The following is a 23,591-nucleotide window of genomic DNA, read 5'->3' as shown; positions in this document are numbered from 1 at the left end:
TCTCATTTGTTCGTACGTACGAACAAATCCAGGCTGTTCATAACGTATGAACAAATGATAGTGAGAAATGAAAAGAAATTTTAAAGCTATTTGGAATTTTGTTCGGACGTACGAACAAATCTGAGCTGTTTGAACAGCATGTCAGAACTGAAAAATAATACGGAATATGGATTATTGTTCATACATATGAACAGCCAGGATTTGTTCGTACGTACGAACAAAATTCCAAATTGCATTTAAAAATGTGAGAAATGAACAAGAATTTGTAAATTTTATTTGGAATTTTGTTCGTACGTACGAACAAATTTTGATTTTCTGTTGCTGTGGTCTGCGATTTCTTCAATTTTTGCTGTGATTTTCACCGGTAAAAACTCCGTATAGCGGCAAAAAAGAGGGACAGACCGGAAGATCCTCTTTTATTCCGGAAGCAGATACAGGACAAAATATATTAAAAACTTAGATCGGGATGACAAGTTATTAAACTTTGCTATAAAATTGATTATGCATGTAATATCATTATGTACAACAATTTGATCTTAACGACTCATAGAAGACAGAAATATAAAAAAGAATCTACAAACTTCTTTCCAATTTTATATCACAGATAAATATAACATAAAACAAACTATTGTGTGAGAGCTAGCCTTGTTACATTTATTTTTTCTTCTTCTCTGTATGTGGATAGAACAGGCTTGCTTTTAAACAGGATGGAAAGTACACATACATTTATCTACATGACAGAACTGTTAGGATTTCATATCATATATGCATAAATAGTACTTTGTAGTTAAAATGCAATTTACCTCTACACTAAAATTTCAACGGTTAGGGTAATATTGTTTTATTTAAATGAATGAAATAATAAATTAGCTCTGAATAATACATTTTACATGAATATAAATACTCAAGGGGTTCACACTGACATCATTAATAATGAAATATATGACGAAAGTTGTGACGTCATGCTCTTTGTATAGATGTTAGGCAAATGGGGAAAATAATAATATATAGCTGCCTTTCTCCTTAAATTTAAACAAAAAATAAATAAAAATATTTTCAGATAATTAATTATTCCAAAGCTAACGTTTTTACTTGTGGCATGATAGTATAAATAATAAAACATATTAAGCACTGAAATCGTACAGAATCTACATTGTTTAAGGAAAATATAAAATATGTAATAGATTTAGGACATTTGTATTAGACTGAAATACCATTATGTGCAGGCCTACATGTGAAAATTTTGTGTTAAAATTCAAAATAAAATTCTGATTGAATCATTTTGTTTTTGTTGTACCATTAATAAAAAAATAAAGTACCAAATGAAATTGTACATGTACCCTGTCCAATTACCGTATCGAAACACTTTTTTATAGAACAAAGAAAAGATGTGAATGTCTACAAAAGCAATTAAATGATTTGTCACTGTAATAAATATTTGATAATATACATATATCACAACAATATGCTAATATTACACAATTTTATGACAATATACAAGCAACATAATTAGAAAAAAATATTTTCATTATAATAAGATGATCTACAAAAATTCAAATGGAATCTCTAGCACTGGCAGATCCGAGTTATCTTTGTTCATCGTTTAGCATATTTAGTATACCAGTGTTTTTTCCAGGGAGGTCAACCCACGTGAAATATTGATACCGTACACACGGAGAAAAGCCTAGAGTTCGGTAACATTTTGCCTGTACTTCTGTTACTTGACGAATTTTAATAAAATAAAGTACGTCGAAGACAGCAAAATGAGTGTTTTCTTCCACACTGTCTGTCATCTGTTCTTAGAACTGTTCTCAAACATTTTAGCCACCTGCTTTTCCTGAACTGTGTAGATAACATACACACTTATGCAGTTGCCGTTTAGAACTCACTGCAGACGTTTTATGCGGATAAAACACTCATTTTACTGTATTCGACGCTCCTGAATCGGGACATTTTCTCCCATGTACGGTATCCAAAACTCGCGTGGGTTGGCCGCTCCGTTTTATTTTCTTTGTAAAATATAGGAACAAATGATTATTCTTAATCAATCCACTGCAGTATTATTATCAATTCATGACACTGAAGCTGATCTTTATAAATCTGTGCCGTAAAAACAATCTTTTTGGCATTTTTGAGTCAAAAGTAAGGCCTATATCTGGATCTAACATGCCAGTACAGCTATATTTAATGTTCTTCATAGAAAAAATCCAAAACATACAAATGAAAAGCTGCATACTGATTGCAACAGTTATCATAAACTCTTGAAAATGTCTGTTCTTTATAGTTATGCCTAACAAACTGTACGATTGAATTGTATCTTCATGACAGACTTACTGTACTTGTAAACAAAACTTTTTGTTTCAAACGTTTTTGGGTGTAACTGCAGTGTCTTAAATACTCTCAACAACGTAGAACACTTGGCATGACCAAGATGTCATGACCTGCAATCCAGAAAGGTTGTCCTTTTAACGCATTTTCACTGAGACTCCTTCAACTGGCATTTTAAATAACGCACAATAAATCAAGTTTTAGCAGTTGCATCATCTTGACTGATCACTTTGACTGCTTTTTGTTTCTTGTTTTGAAAAACTCAACGCGTTTGATGCATCTGAACTTAAAGTGTTTGACGTAGTATGAGAACTCAACGTGTCTGACGCATCTGAACTCAAAGTGTTTGACGTATGCGAACTCAAACTGTTTGACGTATGCGAACTCACAGTGTTTGATGTATGCGAATTCAACGCATTTGGCGTATTCGTTGATCCATTAATGAGATAATTGTTTAACAGCTGTGGTGCTGAACCATTTCTATTTAAGTCCGCTCTTTGGCTTTTGTTTGTATTTGACTCACACTCACGTGAATTTGAATCGCGTTTTAAACACGAACCAATGTCTTTACTCGATGTGCTGGCATGAATGGCTAAGTTTCTGCTGAAGTTTTTGCTATTATTTCTGCTAGTGTTTTGAGCCGCAAACTGGCCTAGTGGTTGTATAATGATCCGTTGCGTTCCTGGTTGTGCTACGCTTCCGTGCACTTCAGGGCGAGAAACGATACAGTTTGTGCTAGGAATTCTAAATCTCTGACTTCCTGTTTGAAGTACAGTCTGACTTCCGGTTTGAAGTGTCGTCTGACTTCTGGCTGGAATTGTCGTCTGTGGTAACATCATCACGTTCTGATGTAAACTTGCACCTGGTTGCCTAACAATGCTGAAGTTTGAACTTGCTAACAAGCTAGTGACTTGATTATAATCAGCAGAGCTTTCGGATACATTCCGACTTCTACCTTCCTCGCTTAGAATAAGGTTTCTAACTTCTTCATTTTGAGGACGACCTTGACGGATTTGTCGTCTGCTGCTGCGTCGGTTGGGGCGAGCGCGCTCTACAGCTAAGTAACTGCTTGGTAAAGGATTCGGCATCCGGCATATGTCTTTAATTTCGTCAGCAAAGCAACAAACGATAAATACTAAAACAAAACAAATTGCAAACGGGATTAACAGAGCGAAACTCAGAGAATCAAATTCTGCCATGTTTTCCTCCCTCTCTGTGTATGTATGGAACCGTTGGAGTCGTCTGCTTCGTCAATGATGCCGTTGACCTCGCTAAGTTTCGCCTGAAAAGATATGAAAACGCATCGTTTATGAATCAAACTTAATTCAGAGAATTTAATACGAATTCATCAAGAAAAAAGGTTGCAGTTCTTACATTTTTTTACCAGTCAGGACACTCGGCCATTTTTGGGGCCGAATATGGGCCCCATTCCCCTCATAAAATAAAGTTATTGCCTGTGAACACCGTTTTATATTCGCTGCAAGTGTACTATATTTATGTTTGTAGTATTAATCGATCTTCCCGTAGAAAATATAAACAAGTTATAAATATTAATGTGAAACATTAATGTATAAAAATTTGCCATTCGACACTGGTAATATTCCATTAAACCTTTCATGTCGTGCAGTAAGAATTCAATATCTTGTTTATACACTAAGTGCAAGCAATACAGCGTATAAATTTCGCATGCTAACAGAGAGGTGGAACGAAGCACGTTGCTCAAGCGAAGATCAAAGAGAAACGCGTTCGATTCCTCACTATACACCAATTGGAAAAGGGTCGCATGCACTGGAACATGCTTTAAACTTGCCTTAACTCTTATCATGCTGGGCACGACTGATTCTGCCTTTGCGATCAGTGCAGTCTGATCAAAATCTGCACTGTTCGCCATTCGGTCAGTATGGTTTTAGTAAGCATCCATTTTAACAATTAATTGTTCAGTTCAAACTGAAAGATGGACAAGTTCGTTGTAGAAATTTAGCAAGGTAAGGGTTAATTAAAGGAAGTTTCTGAAATTGGAGGGTCTATTTTCATTGCATTAGCATCTAGCTACAAGACACTTAATTTTCGTCAGAGTGAGTCGTCCATACGGGTAATTCAAGTTTTGCCATGCACTTCATTTTGCAGACCAAACTCAGTTACACAAAAAGTCGTCTTCAAAATGTTTATATTGAGCCTATAGGTTTATACAACTCTTTGGTAGTTGAATAACTGTCTCTGCTGTTTCTTCGGAAATTCAACAAATTATTAAAGCCAAAAATTTTTTCAAATGAATGTTTTATTTTATATCAATTTTCTGAAATGTTGATTATTTTTATAATTGAATATAAGTACAAAGACGCAGAAATGTTTGACAAACAGCAAAACAAAGTCATTATAACCTTGCAAATTCCTTAGACTTTCGCCGAACTTTAGTTATTACAGGTTTTGTATCCTATATCCGTGGTAAATAAATTAACCGACTTGCATAATTTATTGTAGATCATTCGCACAACAAGTTGTTTGCTGTAAGATATCTATATGGACTACTCTGTTGTATACATACACATATGTAAATAAACATGCTTCACTCATTGTTCCGTTTATAGGTTAGACACGCAATATTAACATAATAATATATGTAATATATGTTGGCGTAAACATAACTATGTTAGCACTTAGTCAATTAATTGGTACACTAGTTCGGCTCCCACCTATATAATATTATTATTCATTTATTTTCTTATCTTTGCTGTTCCAACAATGTTCCCTTCTGCCCATGTTGTATCAAAGACCTGACATAATTTTGAAAATATCCGAAATAGCTTCGGAATGCTACAATGCTCGTTTGGTTAGCCATATCACGTCCAAATCTAACTGCGCTGAAACCTAACCACGCCGAAATCGAAATGCGTTGAAACCTAACTGTGTTGCAAGCAACTGCACACTATTACTCGCCCTTACGGTATATTGTAGTCTGTGTTCACAGGAGATAACTCCTAACGCTATACCAATTTTGTATAATTATGTCCCTTTTCTTCTCAAAACGCCAAGAAAGACCGGTCAGATTATATGAGAAGGAAATGATTAACAAAATTTAAAAAAAATTATCTAGTCGGTAGCCAGACTAATTGCTCATTTGATTTGGCGCATCACGTCCTAATCTAACTACACAGTTCAAAACCTTACCACGCCGAAATCGAATTGCGTTCAACAATTCGGTAAAATTTGCCGCCTTATCGGTAAAATTATCCCCCTTGAAATCACCTGGCTGGGCGATATCGATTTTTATCTGGTTGATATTTTCCAATAGAAACAAAGAAGGAAAAAAAGTTTGAACTAACATTATTTTTATTAGAATGAACACACAATATTTATTATCCTATTGAAGTGTTCGTCATTCTTTTCTCTTTTCTCCAATTCCAATAGGCTTTAAAAGCGAACAGCATGGAGCCTGACCAGACTGCGCGGATGCGCAGGCTGGTCTGGATCCATGCTGGTCGCACACCCACTATGTTGGTTTTCCCGTGGCGCGGCTCATATGTTATTTCGTAATTCATCATAAGTTAATGAATGACTTTTCCAGCTTTTGTATAATTCTACAGAGACTAAAAATAAAAGGATTTTTGTAGTAATTATACACGTGAATACCAACTCGGTTTTAAAATATCTGAAATGCGGTTGAAAATGGTGCCAGACCAAACGCAACTTTAAGTTAAAATGTAAACAAAGGGCGAAAAGCTGACTTAACTTCCGTTTTGAATTATATATTAACTTACTGGTAAAATTCCATACATAAATGTTTACAAAAACCGATATCGTATGTATACATCGCTTCTTATGAAAAAAGAGAGCTGTACGTGTTTAATTAAGTTTAAATAATGGTGTTTTTTGAAGAGCAGTGATATCGGCTGGCCGACATTCTGTGTTACATGGATGCGCCATAGTGTTTACTTTTAGAAAATAAGGTCACAGTCACAAGACGCCACCAGTTCAATAACATGCACAACTTGTCGGGTATTTCCGTAACTCTTTGAAAATACCGTGAACAAATCATACAATTTAGTGGGCTGATCTTAAAAACTTGTCTGAACAGAAAAAGTTGGGGTTTTTTTTGCGTATTTAAAAGTACAGACATAACTTGAAAACTTCGTACAGTTTTTTTACTTTTTGGAATATGTGGCAAGAGTGTATTCTTTAAAGACTTTATCATTTAAAAAACTAAACTATCTATTAGATACTTCAAAACAAACGAAACAAATAATCCGGGACAGTTTTATCTCCCCCGCCCCCGCAAATTTTCTAAATATTGGCAGTATGGTCAAGGTCACCGAAATAGGTGCCAGCTAGAGTCAAAGTATTCGGGTGTTTTTTCTCACATGGTATGATTCTTTGGAACCAAGTTCCTTGTAAAACTGCAACTTTAACGGATCTTGGCCAGTCCAAGCTGATTTAATATTAGGTTAGGGGTTCGATGTTTTTACGTTTTAGTTTTCGCACCCACTACTAAACATTTTAACAACTGTCAGACTAGATAATGCTTTCATTGATGTCTCACATTGCAAATTTGTTTTCATTACCATTACTCAGGGGGTGCTCTTTACTTGCATGTAACACTCGTGAAAAGAGCTGACATTGCTCAGGCACCTACCCTGGACCAGTTTAGGCAAGGGGTAACCAAACTGGGCCAGGACTTCTGAGTGACCAGGCTGTTTTTAATCCTTTTACTGTACATTTCGCCTTTTTATTAGCACTATCAGCTTTGTTTCAAATTCTCACAAATACTTTATGTATTACTTTATTTCTCCTGTACATTCCTGCTTTTAAACTCTTATGCACTGACGCGCACCTGCATAAAATACTCGCAAGGGTGTCATGCAGTATTTATAGATAGATAGAAGAGTTGACAGAAGGACACAGTTTAGAAGAATATTCGGTGAAACATGCGGGCGAAAAAAAACATGTTTCATTCATCTCTCAGCAGGTAAACACGCGTAGTTACACACTCGAGACAATTAGCATAAGTATTTTGGCAAAAGTTCATTAATAAATACGCCTGTAGTACAATAGTTAAATAATCATCGTTGCGCTTTTAAGCACAATGACCTGCATGTTGCATGTTAAGACGAACCTTTAATTTTCCCCCAGAATAATATTGAGTACACACTCTCATTACATCCATAATTAATTTTTAAATGTTTTCAGAAGTATTTATATTTATATATAAATGAATTGCATTTATGAGAATACAATGTACTTTAATGACAATAATCTACAAAAATAAATAAATTTCTGCTCTGTTCTAATGAAAATAACATGTAATAATGCGGTTCTGTACATCAGTAATTTATCAATCTTTAGTCAAGATGTGCAGGGTATGCTTGTCTTAATGCAGTTATCATTTTCCTTACAAGTTACATAGCTATCTAAAAAAAAGAGCTTTTGGTGACCTTTATAAACCAAAGATTAACTGTAGGCCTACTGACAACAGAAAGAATTTAACCTCTTTTTGCGCTGTCTGAGGTGACGAAATTAAGCATTGTTTGTAAAAGTACATTGACCTTACTAGATAATAAATACCTGTAGTTTGAAATACATACATATGACATACCGTGGAAAAAAAAGATAAATAAATAAATCTGAGATATCGCGTTGTTAAACGTAGTAAACCAAGGCTGATTGCAAGCTCATTACAAATATCTACAAGAAAAACATAAATAACTTACAATTTTTCCAAAATATCCTTTAAAAATATGAAATATTTGCTATAACATGCAACTGTGTCCGTCAAAATCAAATTCCTCGTTGTGGGAATTTTCTGTTCATTGACTACACTACTTTACTATTGATTCTAAAAATAGATCCATGTTTGTAACACAGGCTGGGGATTTTCCATTGAATTCTTCCACTGTCCTAATTACTGTGTCCCGTTTCACTGTGCGTTTAAACCAATACTACGCACACAAGCGGAGGTACTAGTCAATGGCGGGTAGAGGCGAATAATTTGGCGCGTAATTTAAACTATTGCCTGAAATAAAAAATAACAATTACAGCCCGCATAAATATGAATTACAGAAGTTTTCGTATGCGAAGCATGTGAATACTTTGTAATTAAATCAGTAAGGAAACAATTTTATACTTCTCAGGTGGATCTATTGCATTTTTATCTTATACAAAACTCTGCATCAGCCACTTATTTAAATTTATACTAATCAGGGCCATATTTTCCCCTTTATAGATCTAGGACCTTGACAAAAGTGGTTATAGTTTATAATTTTATAGCTTTAGTTTCAAGAAAACGCTGTAGTAAATTATCAAATTAACAAACGTGTTACTTTTACTCTCGTGCAAATCCATTTAAGCATCTTATTCCAGATTAAAACCAGCAATATAAACATACAGCATCTTATGCTTTAGGCCCTGTTCGAGTCTGTTAGTCTGGTCTAGCCCGTTGAGCATTTTTTTAACGAGATCAGGTTATATATATATATATTCTATTCAGGAAAAATTAACATAAGCAGTACCAATATTTGTATAATGATCATATCATATCATATCATATTGTACTATATTTACTTTATTCATTGTAATATATAATAACTGTATCACTGTGACCTGGTTTATTTTTTTAAATTAGAATTGAATGAATATTGATTTTATCAGACTTTACTTCTAAAAACGACGGACATTTTCAGATTTATTTACTGAATGGTCACAGTGATACACTCCCACACTAACTATGTGTTTACTTTTGTTATTATTTGATCAACTACAGTCATTGAAAATGACCAGGTCATAGATAAGAACATGTCACATAAAATTACTATAAACGCAGTCGAGTACCTGTGGTTCATAGTACAGCAGGGTCATTGTCCTGTATATATATACTTCGTCATTGGTCGTCTCAATAATGTGATGTAGAGGTAGTTTAAACTTTCATCTAATGAAAAACAATTAAAAACTAACACCGGTTGCTTATATATAACATTGAGGACCGAGTATATTATTTAAGTCTTGATCGAATCATTTTGAGGCATGTTGAAACTCCATGTAGCCGCTCTTGCAGAAAGTCCTACATATCAAGTCATTGATAAATGAGCCGAACCACAAGAAAACCAACATAGTGCTTTTGCGTCCGCGCAGTCTGGTCAGGACCCATGCTGAGTGCTAACGGTTTCTCTAATAGCAACAGTCTTTGAAAGCGAACAGTTTGGATCCTGACCAGACTGCGCGGATGCGCAGGCTGGTCTGGATCCATGCTGGTCGCAAACGCATTATGTGGGTTTTCTCACGGCGCGGCTCATATATATATATATTTTAATTTTAATTTTTAAAATTGTGAATGTAGCCAGTCTCTTTACCCTATGTCCAATGGTAATATTACAATATATCATTTCTCAGCGAAAATCTATAAAATAGACAATAGGCATTTGTTACCATTACATAAAATACAAGAATTAATACAAAATTAAAAATTTTATTAAGAGAAATTCTTTATTATCAGTCTAGTGGCTATATTAGATTATCATTTGTGTCGTTGATTGATCTCTAGTACTATATCTATGTCAAGGTGCATCCGATCTTTGTCAATACGTTAAAGTACTTCGTAATACCCTTTATCTTACTTTTCTCCCTAATTTAAAATCAAATTTTACTTTTTCTACCAAAACAAAAACCAGTTAACAACTGTTTATTTATATATTGCGATTTTAAATTTAAACATGGTGCTTTATAATATAATGAAACTTTAATAGGCCGGTTATTATGACAGTACCTTGATCTGAATTGTTGTATTTCATATCCGTTGGGGGTTAAACACCGAGACTTCTATTTTGTGAATTTAATACAGAATATTCGTTGATACATAATAAAGCACAATATTGTATATACATGCACATCATTGGTAGATTTCTTATGCAGTGAAAATAAGTAGTCCCAATCCTGTAGGGGACTTTGTATTGCATGGCAATAGTTCATTCCCTTGTATGATTGGTCTGTACGAATACATTCATAGCCTTAGAACAGAAAGTGACGCCAGACGACCTTCAGCTTTTTCCGGAAGTAAAGAAAATGAAAGTAAACAGGCTAAACTTGAAAAACGAAAGTCGCATTTGCATTGGTCTATAGTCAGAAGTCACGCGCAGGGGCCACCCCGTCTAAATGTCTGCACGTGGACTTTTTTTGCTAATGGGAATCAGTTTTTAGCTTTGAAAATATCTGGCCTTTTGCACGACATGTCAGCTTTTCATCTACGAAAAGATACTCGGAATAAACACAATTCCCACAGGGGTCCGTAACGGAGCAACGGTATAGGGAACTTCGTCAGATCGTTTAATGGTCCTTTTTGATGTTGTCTGAAAGTGTCAGTATATGCCTCGGATGTTAGCTATTTGAGAGCTGCAAACCTAGACATTTCAGAAATAGTTTCAAAATGAATTTCATATAATAAATGTTGATTCTACGGAAGCGTGATAGGGCCATCAGACGTTAATACGTTTTATTACGTTTCAGGCGCGGATGATATAGTTTTGTCTTGTGTAAGTTTACAAGTTTATGATAATCAAGATATATCGCGGACGTTGGTGCTATTATTATTAGTATTATCATCATTATCATCATCATTATCATCATCGTTATCATCATCATTATCATCATCATCATCATAATCATCATCGTCATCATTTTAGTCATGATGATTTTATCAGTTTGATAGAGTATAAAAGATAAATCCATGTACCTAAAATGTCTTACGTTGTCTACAAATGTATTGCCAAATCCAATCTATACCAGTTCGAGAACAATTATCATAAAATGATCTAATTAACAGAATGAGACCAGCAAAATTTTGTTATTAGCACTCCGTCACATTTAGATTTTAGTTTCCCCAGATAAATATCGATATTTATCTGGGGAAACTAAAATCTGACGAAACTGTCCTCGGGGCTTTCACTTAAGATTTTCTAACCATTCTCGGGAAATATTGCTACAATAAGTAAAATTTACTCTAAATTTCATATTAGAGGGAGTTGAAAGTAAATAAAATCGCTGTCATTTAAAACTAGTATTATAATACACATTTGTCCGCGTCTACCACAATAAGGGTTAAATCAAGTGTCAGTTACCGCCGTAGAAACATTGACCCTCTAGCAAAAATTCTAATAATGATGTTCTATTAATCATTTAAAAAAAAAAGAACGTTTAAACAGGTCGACATATATCGCTGTATAAGACATTGACCTTTAGCAAAATTCTCATTTTTCACGGCACCGGAAATGACACTCGCCAATTTCCGTTTGTTTACGTATCTCTCTTTGAGCAACTTCGGCATTCTCCGGTTTTTATGAAAAATTATTTGAGCCGCGCCATGAGAAAACCAACATAGTGGCTTTGCGACCGGCATGGATCAAGACCAGCCTGCGCATCCGAGCAGTCTGGTCAGGATACATGCTGTTCGCTTTCAAAGCCTATTGCAATTAGGAAAACTATTAGCGAACAGCATGGATCCTGACCAGGCTGGTCTCGATCCATGCTGGTCGCAAACGCACTATGTTGGTTTTCTCATTTTCTCATGGCGCGGTTCATTTTTTTTGCCGAAATTACATACGGTGGTTGGGAGGGGGGTGATCGCGCGGAAATTGTCATAACAGGTTAATCAACATAAACAAGTGTTGAAGTGACATATAACACCATAGAGGATATTGACCCGCACAATGATATTTTTTCTTTTTTGCGATTCGTCAAAAAAAAAAAATCTGCATCATTTGAACGCCTAACAGACGTAAAATGTAAAAATACTCTTCAGAATGATACAGCATACAGAAACCTAGGCTTTTGTTAGTGTAATATTAGCATGGAATGTGAGAGAATTTTACTGTGCTTATGAAATAAAAATAAAAATAAAAAAGAGCGAGGAACTCTGCATCTAACAGGACTATGAATTTCTTTTAAACGTGGTGGAAAAGGGTATACATTTGTTGAATAGCTTACCGAGTTTTTATTTAAAAACATAGAACGTCATAGCGATGAACTGTGATAAATCAGACAATAAATCACGTGAAGGCCTGGTTTATTTTTATTCTAACATGCTCATGAAACAATATGATAAAAACTACGCTGAACTTCATTTATCCGTATTGTAATGAATCGGACGTCTGTCGGCTATTTGACGTAATAATTGACGTCATAATGTGGTCTCGCCGGTCCAAGCGTGTGTTTGCGTAATTTATGAATGTCCATAAGGGGAACATTAAAACATAAATGCAGTTCCACATAGCAGGTTTAACGACATTTTATTTTCTACTCATATCCACAGCCGAAGAAGAGGGGGCACATTGCTTTACTCATGTCGGTTGTTCGGTTCGTCGACTGTGTTTAATCTCAAGCGTACTAATTACGAGCGGAGCAAGTGCCAAAACAGAGATAAACATGGATATAGTAGATATTGAACAACACACCAGTGCTTCTTATTTCGCTATATCTTAAACATGACGTAACTGCATTAGAAATTATCACAATTGAAATAATGTAAGGGTTTCTTGTAAAAAAAAAGTAATAAAACGCTTATTTAACCATTGTCCAATTAGTATTTAAAAAAATGGGAACAAATTGCATTGTTATATTAAGGATCAAAGCTCTCTATCATAGCATAGACCAGAACTGAACATTAGTAATTCAAGTTACATCTGCGACATATGAATATACAAACTATACATATGAAACTATTGCAGATTTACACATGACACGGTATTTCTTAAAGTTTAAGACCCAGTCGTGAGTGAGGGAAAAGAATATACTTTCTTATCTTTTTCACTGTAAACAATTCAGCTAATAATAATAGTAACAATAATAATAATAATAAACGAAGGTCATGTTTTAGGTGTATAACAGGATAGAGGTTGTTTATACGCAAAAAATATCTGTACCCTTCTAAACTTCTGAATCTTTTCTCCACTTGAAAATCAATTTCTTCAGCCGCTGATAAATCAAACTTAGTGCATAAATTCAATATAATTATAATTTAATATAATTTTCAATTTAATTGTCTTTTGTTGTTACCTTTCGGAACTACTTGTGTTTGAAAAGAATCTGAACTGTCTTACCATTGCTAGATCGTAAGAGGCAACAAATAGAGACTGAACAATTGGCTTTGTTGTATGACTGTGATTCCAGCAGGTATAAAAGTTTTGATTCCACACTTCTCGTTTTGTATTTCGATGTAAATGGGATGTGAAACCAACTTTTTAGTCTTCTTTTTTTTGGCGTCTGATAATCTGTACAGTGTTGGTGCGCTGTTAAATATATATTTTAACCCACAATCGATTTAAGTGACATGAAATTCATTTGTTTTGTAACGTTTACAAAAATAATCAATTGAAAGCATTTTAAAGTCAAAATGATTGTCAGATCTACTTCGCCTTGGACATTATATGTCACAACATTATCTCATTACATTTAACACAAATTAAATATTGACCTTTCTCTTTTCAAGTGGGTAACTAAGCGCTCAATATAGTTTTGAAAAAATCTTAAGTCATCCTGCTGGTCACTCGTTAAGGGGACAAGATTTGTGTTTGTTTGATGGGTACTTAACATTAATGTCAATATTAATTTTGGATAGTCTTAGATCTTCCAAATAATTGTATTTAACAACAAACTGGGTTAACATGACAACAAAAACATAAAATGTCACACAAATTCACCTTTAAGACTGACGTCCACCAGCGCCATAACCGTCTTATTATCGATATCGTAGTTCAATATAGTGTATTCGAATGTTTATTTGTTTCTGAATTTCAATCATTTGATGTAGACAAATACTTTGTATTCTCTGTATCTCGAACGCCGTATAAGTCGAACTTCTTTAAAGTCTAGGCAAATCTTCGTGACATCGATACCGCGGAGGAATATTTCAAGGAACTCGGCCAGCAGAATTTCAAAACCACTTCATCGATGGCATATTGGGATATCCAAAGAGCTATAAAAATAAATAGATTGGCAACTTGAAAGGCAAATAGAGCAAATCTCGCCAACATCCCGTGACAAAAAAACGAGATCTCGTTTATCAGAAGTGGCACTTTCTCCACGCGCCATTTTGTATGCGAAAGCAATTATTCATCGGTAAAATAATTATCACGGTATGAACATGCTTCTTTCGATGGCAAAAAAACCCCGTGTACTTCGTGTCTTAAGACCATTTCAAATTAAACTAATTTTGTTTTAGAAGCTAACATGTATTTTAAATGTAGTTTTAAAGGTACAAATTGTAACTCCATGCTCTCCGATGTTTGTTTTTAGTAAGATAACGCCGAATCACGCTCTGACACGAGCTCACGCGAGATTACAGCCAGTTGCCATTCTGTGTATTTTATACTTCTTTGGGATATCTTACTTTTAAAAGAAATTCGAACGGCCCAAAATTGTCAGATTGTTTGAATTGGTAATTTTAACATTTGAAACCAGAAATCATCATTGACTTATCAAGTAATAAGAACTTCAAGTTCTTACTGGGAGGAAACAACGAACCTACATGTATACTGGCTACAGAAGCAAATGCCCCTGGTACTGAAAACTAAAAATTTCTGGGCCGCAGCCACAAACAGGGACTTGCAAACAAATAAACGACACTTTTTTATCTTTATATTTCACTGTCTGATACTTTATTTTTGTTCCGAAGTTTGTAATTTTTACGGGCGTCTGAGATAAAGTCCGGTAACCGGAAGTAGCATATTTCTGCAATGTGTTTGAACATGTTATAGGCATAAACAAACTAAATTGCTAGTCTTTTTTTATTCTTCATAAAACTGAGAAACTTCCAATGGCTGCACTTCATACAAGTACCCATTTTAAATGTCTGTAACTTACATATTCCTGTAACTTACATACTCCTGAGGAGTATTGTTGATGAAAAAATAAATCCGTCAGCAAAAACTTTTGACCCAAACTTTTGGTGGGTATGCTCTTAATTTCCAAGACAAATTCTGTATTAATATCATAACATAGATCTGTCCTGTGATTTCAGCAAAAAGAAAATGAAATGAAAAAGGTAAAAGCTCAACAGAGCAAAAAAAAATCCCGAGAATTATTTGATTTGGTCACTCAGTAAACATAAACCTTAAAATTAAAGCAATAACTATCTTACACCGTGTACAGTTTGTTTTCTGTGGTCTCTAGATACAGCTTAAGATTGCGTAAACAATTTCGATTTGATCATTTCACTAAAATATCTTTAAATTAACAATTAGGTAACTAGTCCGAACAGTGTGAAGGTGGTGTAAAATATTTATTTACGCGAATTAACAAGTATATACATGTAGACTCAGATATATCTTAAATCAAGATGGTCATTTGAGAAGTTGGTCAGCATTTATGTTGAGTTATAACAATAACGTCATAGTCGCCGATGTACATTTTATAGAGCATATAATTATACAGACTCTTCAAAATATTTCTTTTCCACTTTAATATGGGTTCGTTTGCTGGACATATAGATGAGGGACTTGCCTTTATCATTGTAGCTGTGTGGTGGATGTTTAATATTTTTAGAGACTGTATCAAGGTTTGTCATATTTTATGTTCAATATTTTCTCTCTGCTAAATTTTTTTCTCTATCTCGGTCACATTATTTTTTTATTTCTTGTCTCTTGATTTCTCATTAGATATGGTCCCAAATGGATCTGGGACGATCTGTTAATGGCAGGAAGTAGAACCTCAATCATCCAGTTGCCAGATCGTAAGAGTTTGCTGATACTTTGTAATTCCAGCAGCCTGCGGAATACAAGTTTTGATTCCATATCTCATAATTTAGTTTTGTGTAACCAAAATTTTCAGTCCTGTTTGGGCGTAAAAACCAAACCTTGAAATACGTTAACTCTCCTTATCTCACCCTTTCATTAACAAGTTTTTTCTTCACTTCTCTTTAAATGTGATAAAAGTTTTTAACGTATCTTAAGGCTCTCAGTGGCTTCTCTTCATTTTTGATTTCTCTTTAAGTCTTAAAAAACGTTTTTCACCCCCTAAGTAACAAAGTTTACTTCCCGCTTTCTCTTTAAACCTGCGGACAATCTCAATCAACCTAATGTTTTTTCTTCTGAATTTTCTCTGTAAATCTGATTAAAACACTTTTATTCACCCTTTCTGTTCATGCTGCCGCCATATGTACATGCTATTATATAGATATACATACTATTAACATATTCATAACATGTCATGTATGATTACATATCTATTGTATCAGTATTTTCTTTTTTCTGTTCATTAGCCAAAGGCAAGTTCTTGTCGATGTTTGCTAATAAAATGTTGTTGTTGTTGTTTGTTGTTAGTAAAAAGGTTTTTCTTAATTTGTTTTTATTTTACAATACTGTCAAAAGAAAATCCTTGAATTTTGAAAAAGACATTAATAACATAAAGATATGTTCTTTTAAAGTTTACTGAAAATATATTATACATCTAAAATTTTTTTCAGACTGAAAGTCGTCCAGGACAGTACGAGTCCCATTTATCATACCCAATCACATTTAGAGGTAGAAAAGTGCCGGTAGAGATATACCTTAAGATTCTTTTTCCTCTAGGCGGTAAGTAGTTTACACATATTGAATAATTATTACCCGACAAGCCATTCAATAACTGTATTATTACCTAACACCAGGGACACATTTTTACATTTTCCCCAAGCTTTGACCTCATACTGGCCGGCGATTTGTATAAAAAGTCCCTTAATAAACACTTCTTGAATGCCTTCCGTCCTCAGGCAAATAGTTTTAACTATTGACTGACAAACCATTCAGTAAGTAGAATAATGCACAATTGCCTTGACACGTATCAAGTACATCATGTAAACGTGTGAGAGAGTTAGGCCTTGACACTAACTTTTTTCAGTGGTGCACCAGAGGGCCTCCTACCTGTAGAATTTGGTGTCCCTCACCAATACATGGGATTTGGAAGTTGGAATTGATGAAAATGTACTTAACCAAAACTGCTCGGTCTTAAACCATATATATTTCTTTTCTTATTTCGGGTTTAATTCAGCACAATTCTGTATGCTTTATTTTGTAACAATTGATACAGATCAATAAAAGCAACATCAGTTTCACATTTATTTGGCCGAATATTCTGTTAGACTTAAGAAATCTTTAAGTGCAACTCTGTATTAAATGTGGCTATTACAATGTTGTTACTGACAATAGGTATCCTGGAGGAAAACCCAGCTTTGATGAATAGGTGTCCCTCGTTAGAGTTTGTGGTCCTAGGGATCCCGGGACATTGTTAGTGTCAAGCCCTGAAAGTACTAACTTAACATAATAGTAACGATGCTCGAAACAAGTTGAAATCATTGTAAAAAATATATGTCAGACATGTATTTTCAGCTAACTTCTTAGTTCGATTTAGCTCGAACCCCATCTCACGAGATTGATTTTACTGAACGGATAGTGAAATTGAGACGTTCCAAAACTTAGTGCACAATGATGTTACTTATTTCCTCATTTCGTTAATTTAGCCCCCCCCCCCACACACACACACACACACCCCGCAAAAAAATGACACCCGAAAATTAAATTTATTTGATAAATACGATATTTGTTTTTATTATACAGGTTTTGCGGCAGAGATAATAGACGCTAAAACTTTCGTGAACAAAGATGGTGATTTCTCCAACTTGTCTGATCTACAGCATACGACAATCTACTTCCTGTTTATGCTGCACGGAATTTCCGATCTTTTGGCACATTATCGTCTGCCACAGATCAAAAATATGACGTACTGTACAATGACACTGGCGTTTTTCTGGTAAGTTTTATCTAAGCATTTATTCTTTTACACATTGTAGTTGGCAAGTTGTCCCTAGGATCCAGCGGAATGATCTCCCAAAAGATTTCACCAGACTTACTTAAGTTTGGAAGAATGGAGTAAAACCTGCATGGGTCCGTTACACGGAAACGTAAAACGTGTTTCGAAGTAATCTGACTCCGACAAATGCGACATTACGACATTTCTGATGATTAGATATACGGCCAAATAGTTTACATGGGAATTAAATCAAATCATTTGGTATTCCCTTTAATTACTGGCAAGTACCTTAATATTGATCAGACAGACTTCCATGAAAGAAAATTCAACTATCTATATCTGCATTCTTCCAACATTTTTTAAAGCAGCCCCGAAAAAAAAATACACACGATCTACATTTTATGGACTGAACTTTCGTAACTAATTCGTACATATACGACTTGCTAAGTACTATGTAAGTGTTAGTAAATCGTACACAGAAGTAAGGAAGTCGTATTTAGGAGTAAGGAAGTTGTACGTAGGGGTTAAGAAGTCGTATGTAGGGGTTTGGAAGTTGTATGTAGGAGTAAGAAAGTCGTTTATAGGAGTAAGGGAGTCTAAAATAGGAGTAATGAAGTTGTACGAAGGAGTTAGGAAGTCGTACGTAGGAACAAGGAAGTCGTAAGAAGGAGTAAGGAAGCCGTACATAGGAGTAAGGAAGTCGTATGTAGAGGTGAGAAAGTTGTACGTAGAAGTAGGGAAGTCGTTCGTAGGAGGAAGAAAGTCGTACGTATGTGGTTAAGAAGTCGTATATAAGGGTTAGGATGGCGTGCGTAGGAGTAAGAAAATCGTACATAGGAGTTAGGGAGTCGCAAATAGGAGTAAGAAAGTTGTACGAAGGAGTTAGGAAGTCGTACGTAGGAGAAAGGAAGTCGTAAGAAGGAGTAAGGGAGTCGAACGTAGGAGGAAGGAAGCCGTATGTAGTAGAAATGACGTGGTAAGTAGTGGTGAGGAAGTTGTACGTAGAAGTAAGGAAGTCGTACGTAGGAGAAAGGAATTCGTAAGGAGGGGTGAGGAAGTTGTACGTAGAAGTAAGGAAGTCGTACGTAGGAGGAAGGAAGTCGTACGTAGGAGTAGGGAAATCGTTCGTAGGAGTTAAGAGGTCGTATGTAGGGGTTTGGATGTCGTACGTAATAGTTATTAGGAAGTCGAATGTAGGGGTAAGGAAGTCGTACATAGGAGTTAGGAAGTCGTATGGTGGAGTTAGAAAGTCGTAAGAAGAATCATTGCTCAAGGACACTTCCTTAAAGATATATTTACATTGAAGATGACATTTTGACTTAAACGTGCAGAACAAAAGTGAAAGAAAAAATGTTTGCGCTTCATCTTCAACGCCTTGTAAACGTCTATAAATATTGATAACGCCTTTAAATATAAATATTGTTTTAACTTTTAACACGGAGAAGTGTTTCAGTCCTTGTTTGGTTGTAGGCAAACACTGACACAATTAACTCGTCTCAAATATTTGTCCATTCAGGTATTACATAGTTTAAAACCTTTAAGATGAGAAATGGCAATTGACGTGTTTTCACTTGTCAACATAGAACCGACTAGTTAAAAAGAAATTACATGTACGTTGCATAAAACTTTTGAAGTCGCAGGCGACCGTTTGTTACTTGCCCCTCTAAATTATTTCGTTTATTTTCGTTTACCTGCAAGTGAACCTGAATAATGGTAAAGTGCCCGTAATGACACTCGCCAGTTTCTATGTGATTGCGTATTCTCGTTAACCAATTCGGAGTTCTTCGGCTATATTACAAAAGTTGTTTACCACGATAGGCACGCGTTAAAAATAATAAAAAAGGAAAGGGTTTATCATGCCACAGTTACAGCATTTTTTTTTTGTCGTACCAATATTCTGCATTTTGTGTGTTATATACGCTATTTGGCGGCGAGCGGCGGGTTGCACGCGGACGGCGTCCGCAAACGTTATCCGCTCTCTAACTTTAGTATGTTAAACATTATTGGACACTCTTTGTATGGGCATTATATCTCGGTTAAGTTCGATAACCATCTGGACCCTTTAAGTCTCTCACAAGTTAAACTCTTGAATTGCTCTAACGTGACAGCGAAAATTGGCAGTGCCTGCTTTATATATTGAGCAGTTATTATCCAGGTTTCACCTGACTTCGTCATAATGTTTATGGACATAATATGTCGACTATAAGATACAGATTGTTGTTGTTCTTCTTCTTCTTCCATTAATATGCAGGGCCCACTCTGGAGCATCATCGGATATGAAAACTATGTACAAGGTTGTTATGATGAGCGAACAGTGAAAGATAAAAGAGATAAAAGATGATAAAAACCCTGTACGTCTCTATTTGCGGTGGGCGACAAGCCCGACCTTGAAGGCGTCCAAGGTTTGGGCTGTGGCGACTTGCTCCGGCAGCTGGTTCCACAGACGAATGCCAGCTGGGAAGAAGGAGTGTTGGTATCCTGCTGTCCGGCAGACAAGTGACTCTGGAGTTGTGGCCCTTGAATCGCTAAAATTGCGAACATTGACAGTGTCCGGCACTTTTATTTTTTCATATAGACGTCGATATTTATTTTGATATTACTTAAGACATGTTCGTCTCAATATCATAGGTATGGTACAGCATTCTACTTCCACAGTGAGCCAGGAATGGGAAAGCCGCCACTTGAGAACCAGATTCATAGGTAAATTGTCATACCTTCATACTAAATTGCTAATTTTTAATTCGAAGAAAGTGGACGCATTTGTCAAGAGGGCTTCATCACTTTTCCTCGGAGCAGGGAAAAGCTCGGATTCAAATGCTGTTTAATCGACCCATTTCAGTATATTCATTGACTATGTCACGATTGCTTCAGTTAAATTAATTGCTGTGAAGTGTAGTTGGTTTAATTTATTCCTAAAAGTAATGTACATGTTAATCTATCTCAAAATCACTGTGCAATTAATGTTTTACACAATTATCAGTAGCAGGGTTAACATTTGAAATGATATTGTCATAACAAGCTTCTACCGGTTTCAGTTTTTCTAACTTTTCTGATACTGTTGTTTGTTTTGTGTTCTCTATACAGCTTTTTTTGTATATACATTTACCTGCAATAACAGACATGAATGACATCCCCTAACCCTAGAACCCTAGAGCTGTTTAGTATTAAGTATTTAAACCAATTTAAAAGTTATGAAGAGAAAAAAAGCAATAAATCCATGCAAGTAGAATAAATAAATCTATGTACAGAGTAAATTTGTTCACCACAGTAGGTAACCCGTGATAAACTAAATACAGAGAGTGCGTGTATATATATTTTCAGGCTACCAATTCCTTTGACAGTGTTTGCAGGTATTGCTTCCATTATTGAAATGCATCAACGGAACGCAGTCTTACCACAGTTGTTGCGATGTTATTGTGTGCTAACACTGGGTACATGGTTCACATATACATCCTTTGTTTTGTTCCTACCATATCCATTTCCAGGTCAGTTTAAAAAGATGTATTTTCATATATTAAGTTATTTCTCTAAGAACAGTTGTAATATGGTGATGGTATAAGGTAAGGTACATCATGGGTTCTAACAAACCATAGTCGCCTGTTGCTTTTTTTCTTTTTGCTGTAGTCGCAATGATATTTCCTTTTCAAGAACGCAATGAATTCTGTTTTAAATTAGCAGACTTGCATGCTTTTTAATATTTACGCTGGTTATATATATTTTTTATCAGGTATCCTAGATGTCAAAGAAGAGTTATTGCTTATTAAATATACAAATGTGGCAAAAGCTCATAAGTAATTGTTTATACTAACTTTGTGCTACCCTCAAAACATAAATTTAAGTTCGTTTCTGATGAGTATGCAGTTAGGAAGAACTTAAATTTTGTTCTTTACAAACCATTTTCTACAGCTTTACAAACGCTTTTCGGAGAGTATTCCTATATTTTACAGAAAACATGAGTAATTTGTGTTAATCCTTATCATGCTGGACACGATTGATTCTGCCTTTGCGGCCAGTGTTGAACATGATCAGCCTGCATATCCGTGCAGACTGATCAAGATCTGCACTGTTCGCCATTCAATCAGTATCATTTTGGTAAGCACCCCTTTAACAGTTAATGGCACTTTCCAAATTGAAAGATGGACAAGTTCATTACAGAAATTTAGCAGGGTAAGGGTTAAGAACTCACTAAATCACCTCATCTCTAGAGCTACTACAGTTTTACAAGCGTACCAACTAATATTTTCTGGTATCAGATTATGAAAATAAATTCATAGTTCCCCGATCAGTTTGTATAATAGATTTTTTCTAATTGTTTTATATGTACTCTGCAGGAAGTCACCACAATCCGGCCTGGGATCAGGAGGACGAAAGGAATGTTCACTTTATTGTCGCAGCATTCGGAATTCATCTTATTATAAATCTGATGTTTATTATGACGTCATTACCATCATGGTATAAGTATACCGTAAAGTTAGACATAAAGAAATCTATGAATGTAACGATGAAAGCAGCATGTGTCTAATAATAAGTATGCTAAAACAATGTAGATGTACTTTAGAATATAATGCAAACGACTTAATATAAGGATGAAACGGTAAGATATTTATGTAGACATATGTGCAAATGATTGCAATTTGTAAGAAATCAGTGTAATTCAATATGCAGTAAAATGATGTACTACTGGTAAAATAGACATTTTTCAAAAGCAAAAGCCAAATGACATTTCATAATTTTAAAGTTTAAATTTCAAGTATGTAATGCAAATGATCGACTAAATAATTTCATGACTAAGAATTTTGAAAATCATCTGAGAAAAATCTTGATTCTACAAGAAGATTTACATTAAATAGCTAGATAGAAATGGTCTCATGCAAAATATTTTCATTCCTTTATTTCATTTTATTTAAGTTTTTTATTTATGTATGTTTTCTTACAACGCATTGTGATTGTACGCAATACAAATGTTCTTTCATATTTAATGTATAGTTGGTGCTCAGTCTCTTATTAAATAGGAACACATGTAACACTAGAATTCTCTTTTGCACTTTTTAAACAAATAGATGTATTAATTTTTAAAAGTTTTTTTTTTGCACTCAGTTTTCATATGACAATAAGTGAACATGCTAATTAGCTGTGTTGGACCATATGTTTACACAGTATCAAAACCTGTGAAGAATTCTATTTACATGGACCGATATATTCTTCACACTGACTATGAACTTTTTTAATTTATCTTACTTTTCGAAGTAACATCCAGTCATACACTGAACAAGAAATGTGGCCAGTTCTCAAAGTAACTCCTATCGCTTTTTACATACAGCTTACATACAAAGTCTTTTTAACCTAAACACAATTCTGAATATGAGTTTTAACATGAGACGAGATATTACTTTGATTGCAAAAGAATTGAGTTTATTGAAAAGTGTCTATCCTGGCATGTTGATTGGTGCGTGTGCGACACTATCGATCAGAGTTCATGGCAGACTACAGTCTTCGGTCTT

The 23,591-nt window shown here is 34.9% G+C and overlaps 2 protein-coding genes across 2 annotated transcripts; one reads left to right on the top strand and one right to left on the bottom strand.

The window, feature by feature from the left end:
- Window positions 1–580: 580 nt before the first annotated feature.
- Window positions 581–8,179, bottom strand: LOC123537813 (uncharacterized). The gene is made up of 2 exons (XM_045321650.2): window positions 8,034–8,179; window positions 581–3,610 (listed from the first exon to the last, which is right to left on the bottom strand). Exon 2 carries the CDS (start codon window positions 3,525–3,527, stop codon window positions 2,541–2,543), a length of 987 nt encoding a protein of 328 aa, XP_045177585.2. The 5' UTR covers window positions 3,528–3,610; window positions 8,034–8,179; the 3' UTR covers window positions 581–2,540.
- Window positions 8,180–15,114: 6,935 nt separating this feature from the next.
- Window positions 15,115–22,612, top strand: LOC123538275 (transmembrane protein 45B-like). Its single transcript, XM_053529902.1, has 6 exons — window positions 15,115–15,862; window positions 16,769–16,877; window positions 17,898–18,090; window positions 20,719–20,790; window positions 21,412–21,575; window positions 22,422–22,612. The coding sequence occupies exons 1-6, from the start codon at window positions 15,770–15,772 to the stop codon at window positions 22,610–22,612; spliced, it is 822 nt and encodes a 273-aa protein (XP_053385877.1). The 5' UTR covers window positions 15,115–15,769.
- The last annotated feature ends 979 nt before the right edge of the window (window positions 22,613–23,591 follow it).

This window comes from Mercenaria mercenaria, chromosome 18 (genome assembly GCF_021730395.1).
Source record: "Mercenaria mercenaria strain notata chromosome 18, MADL_Memer_1, whole genome shotgun sequence".
Classification (NCBI taxonomy): Eukaryota; Metazoa; Mollusca; class Bivalvia; order Venerida; family Veneridae; genus Mercenaria; species Mercenaria mercenaria.
This window is presented reverse-complemented; position numbering and strand designations above follow the sequence as displayed.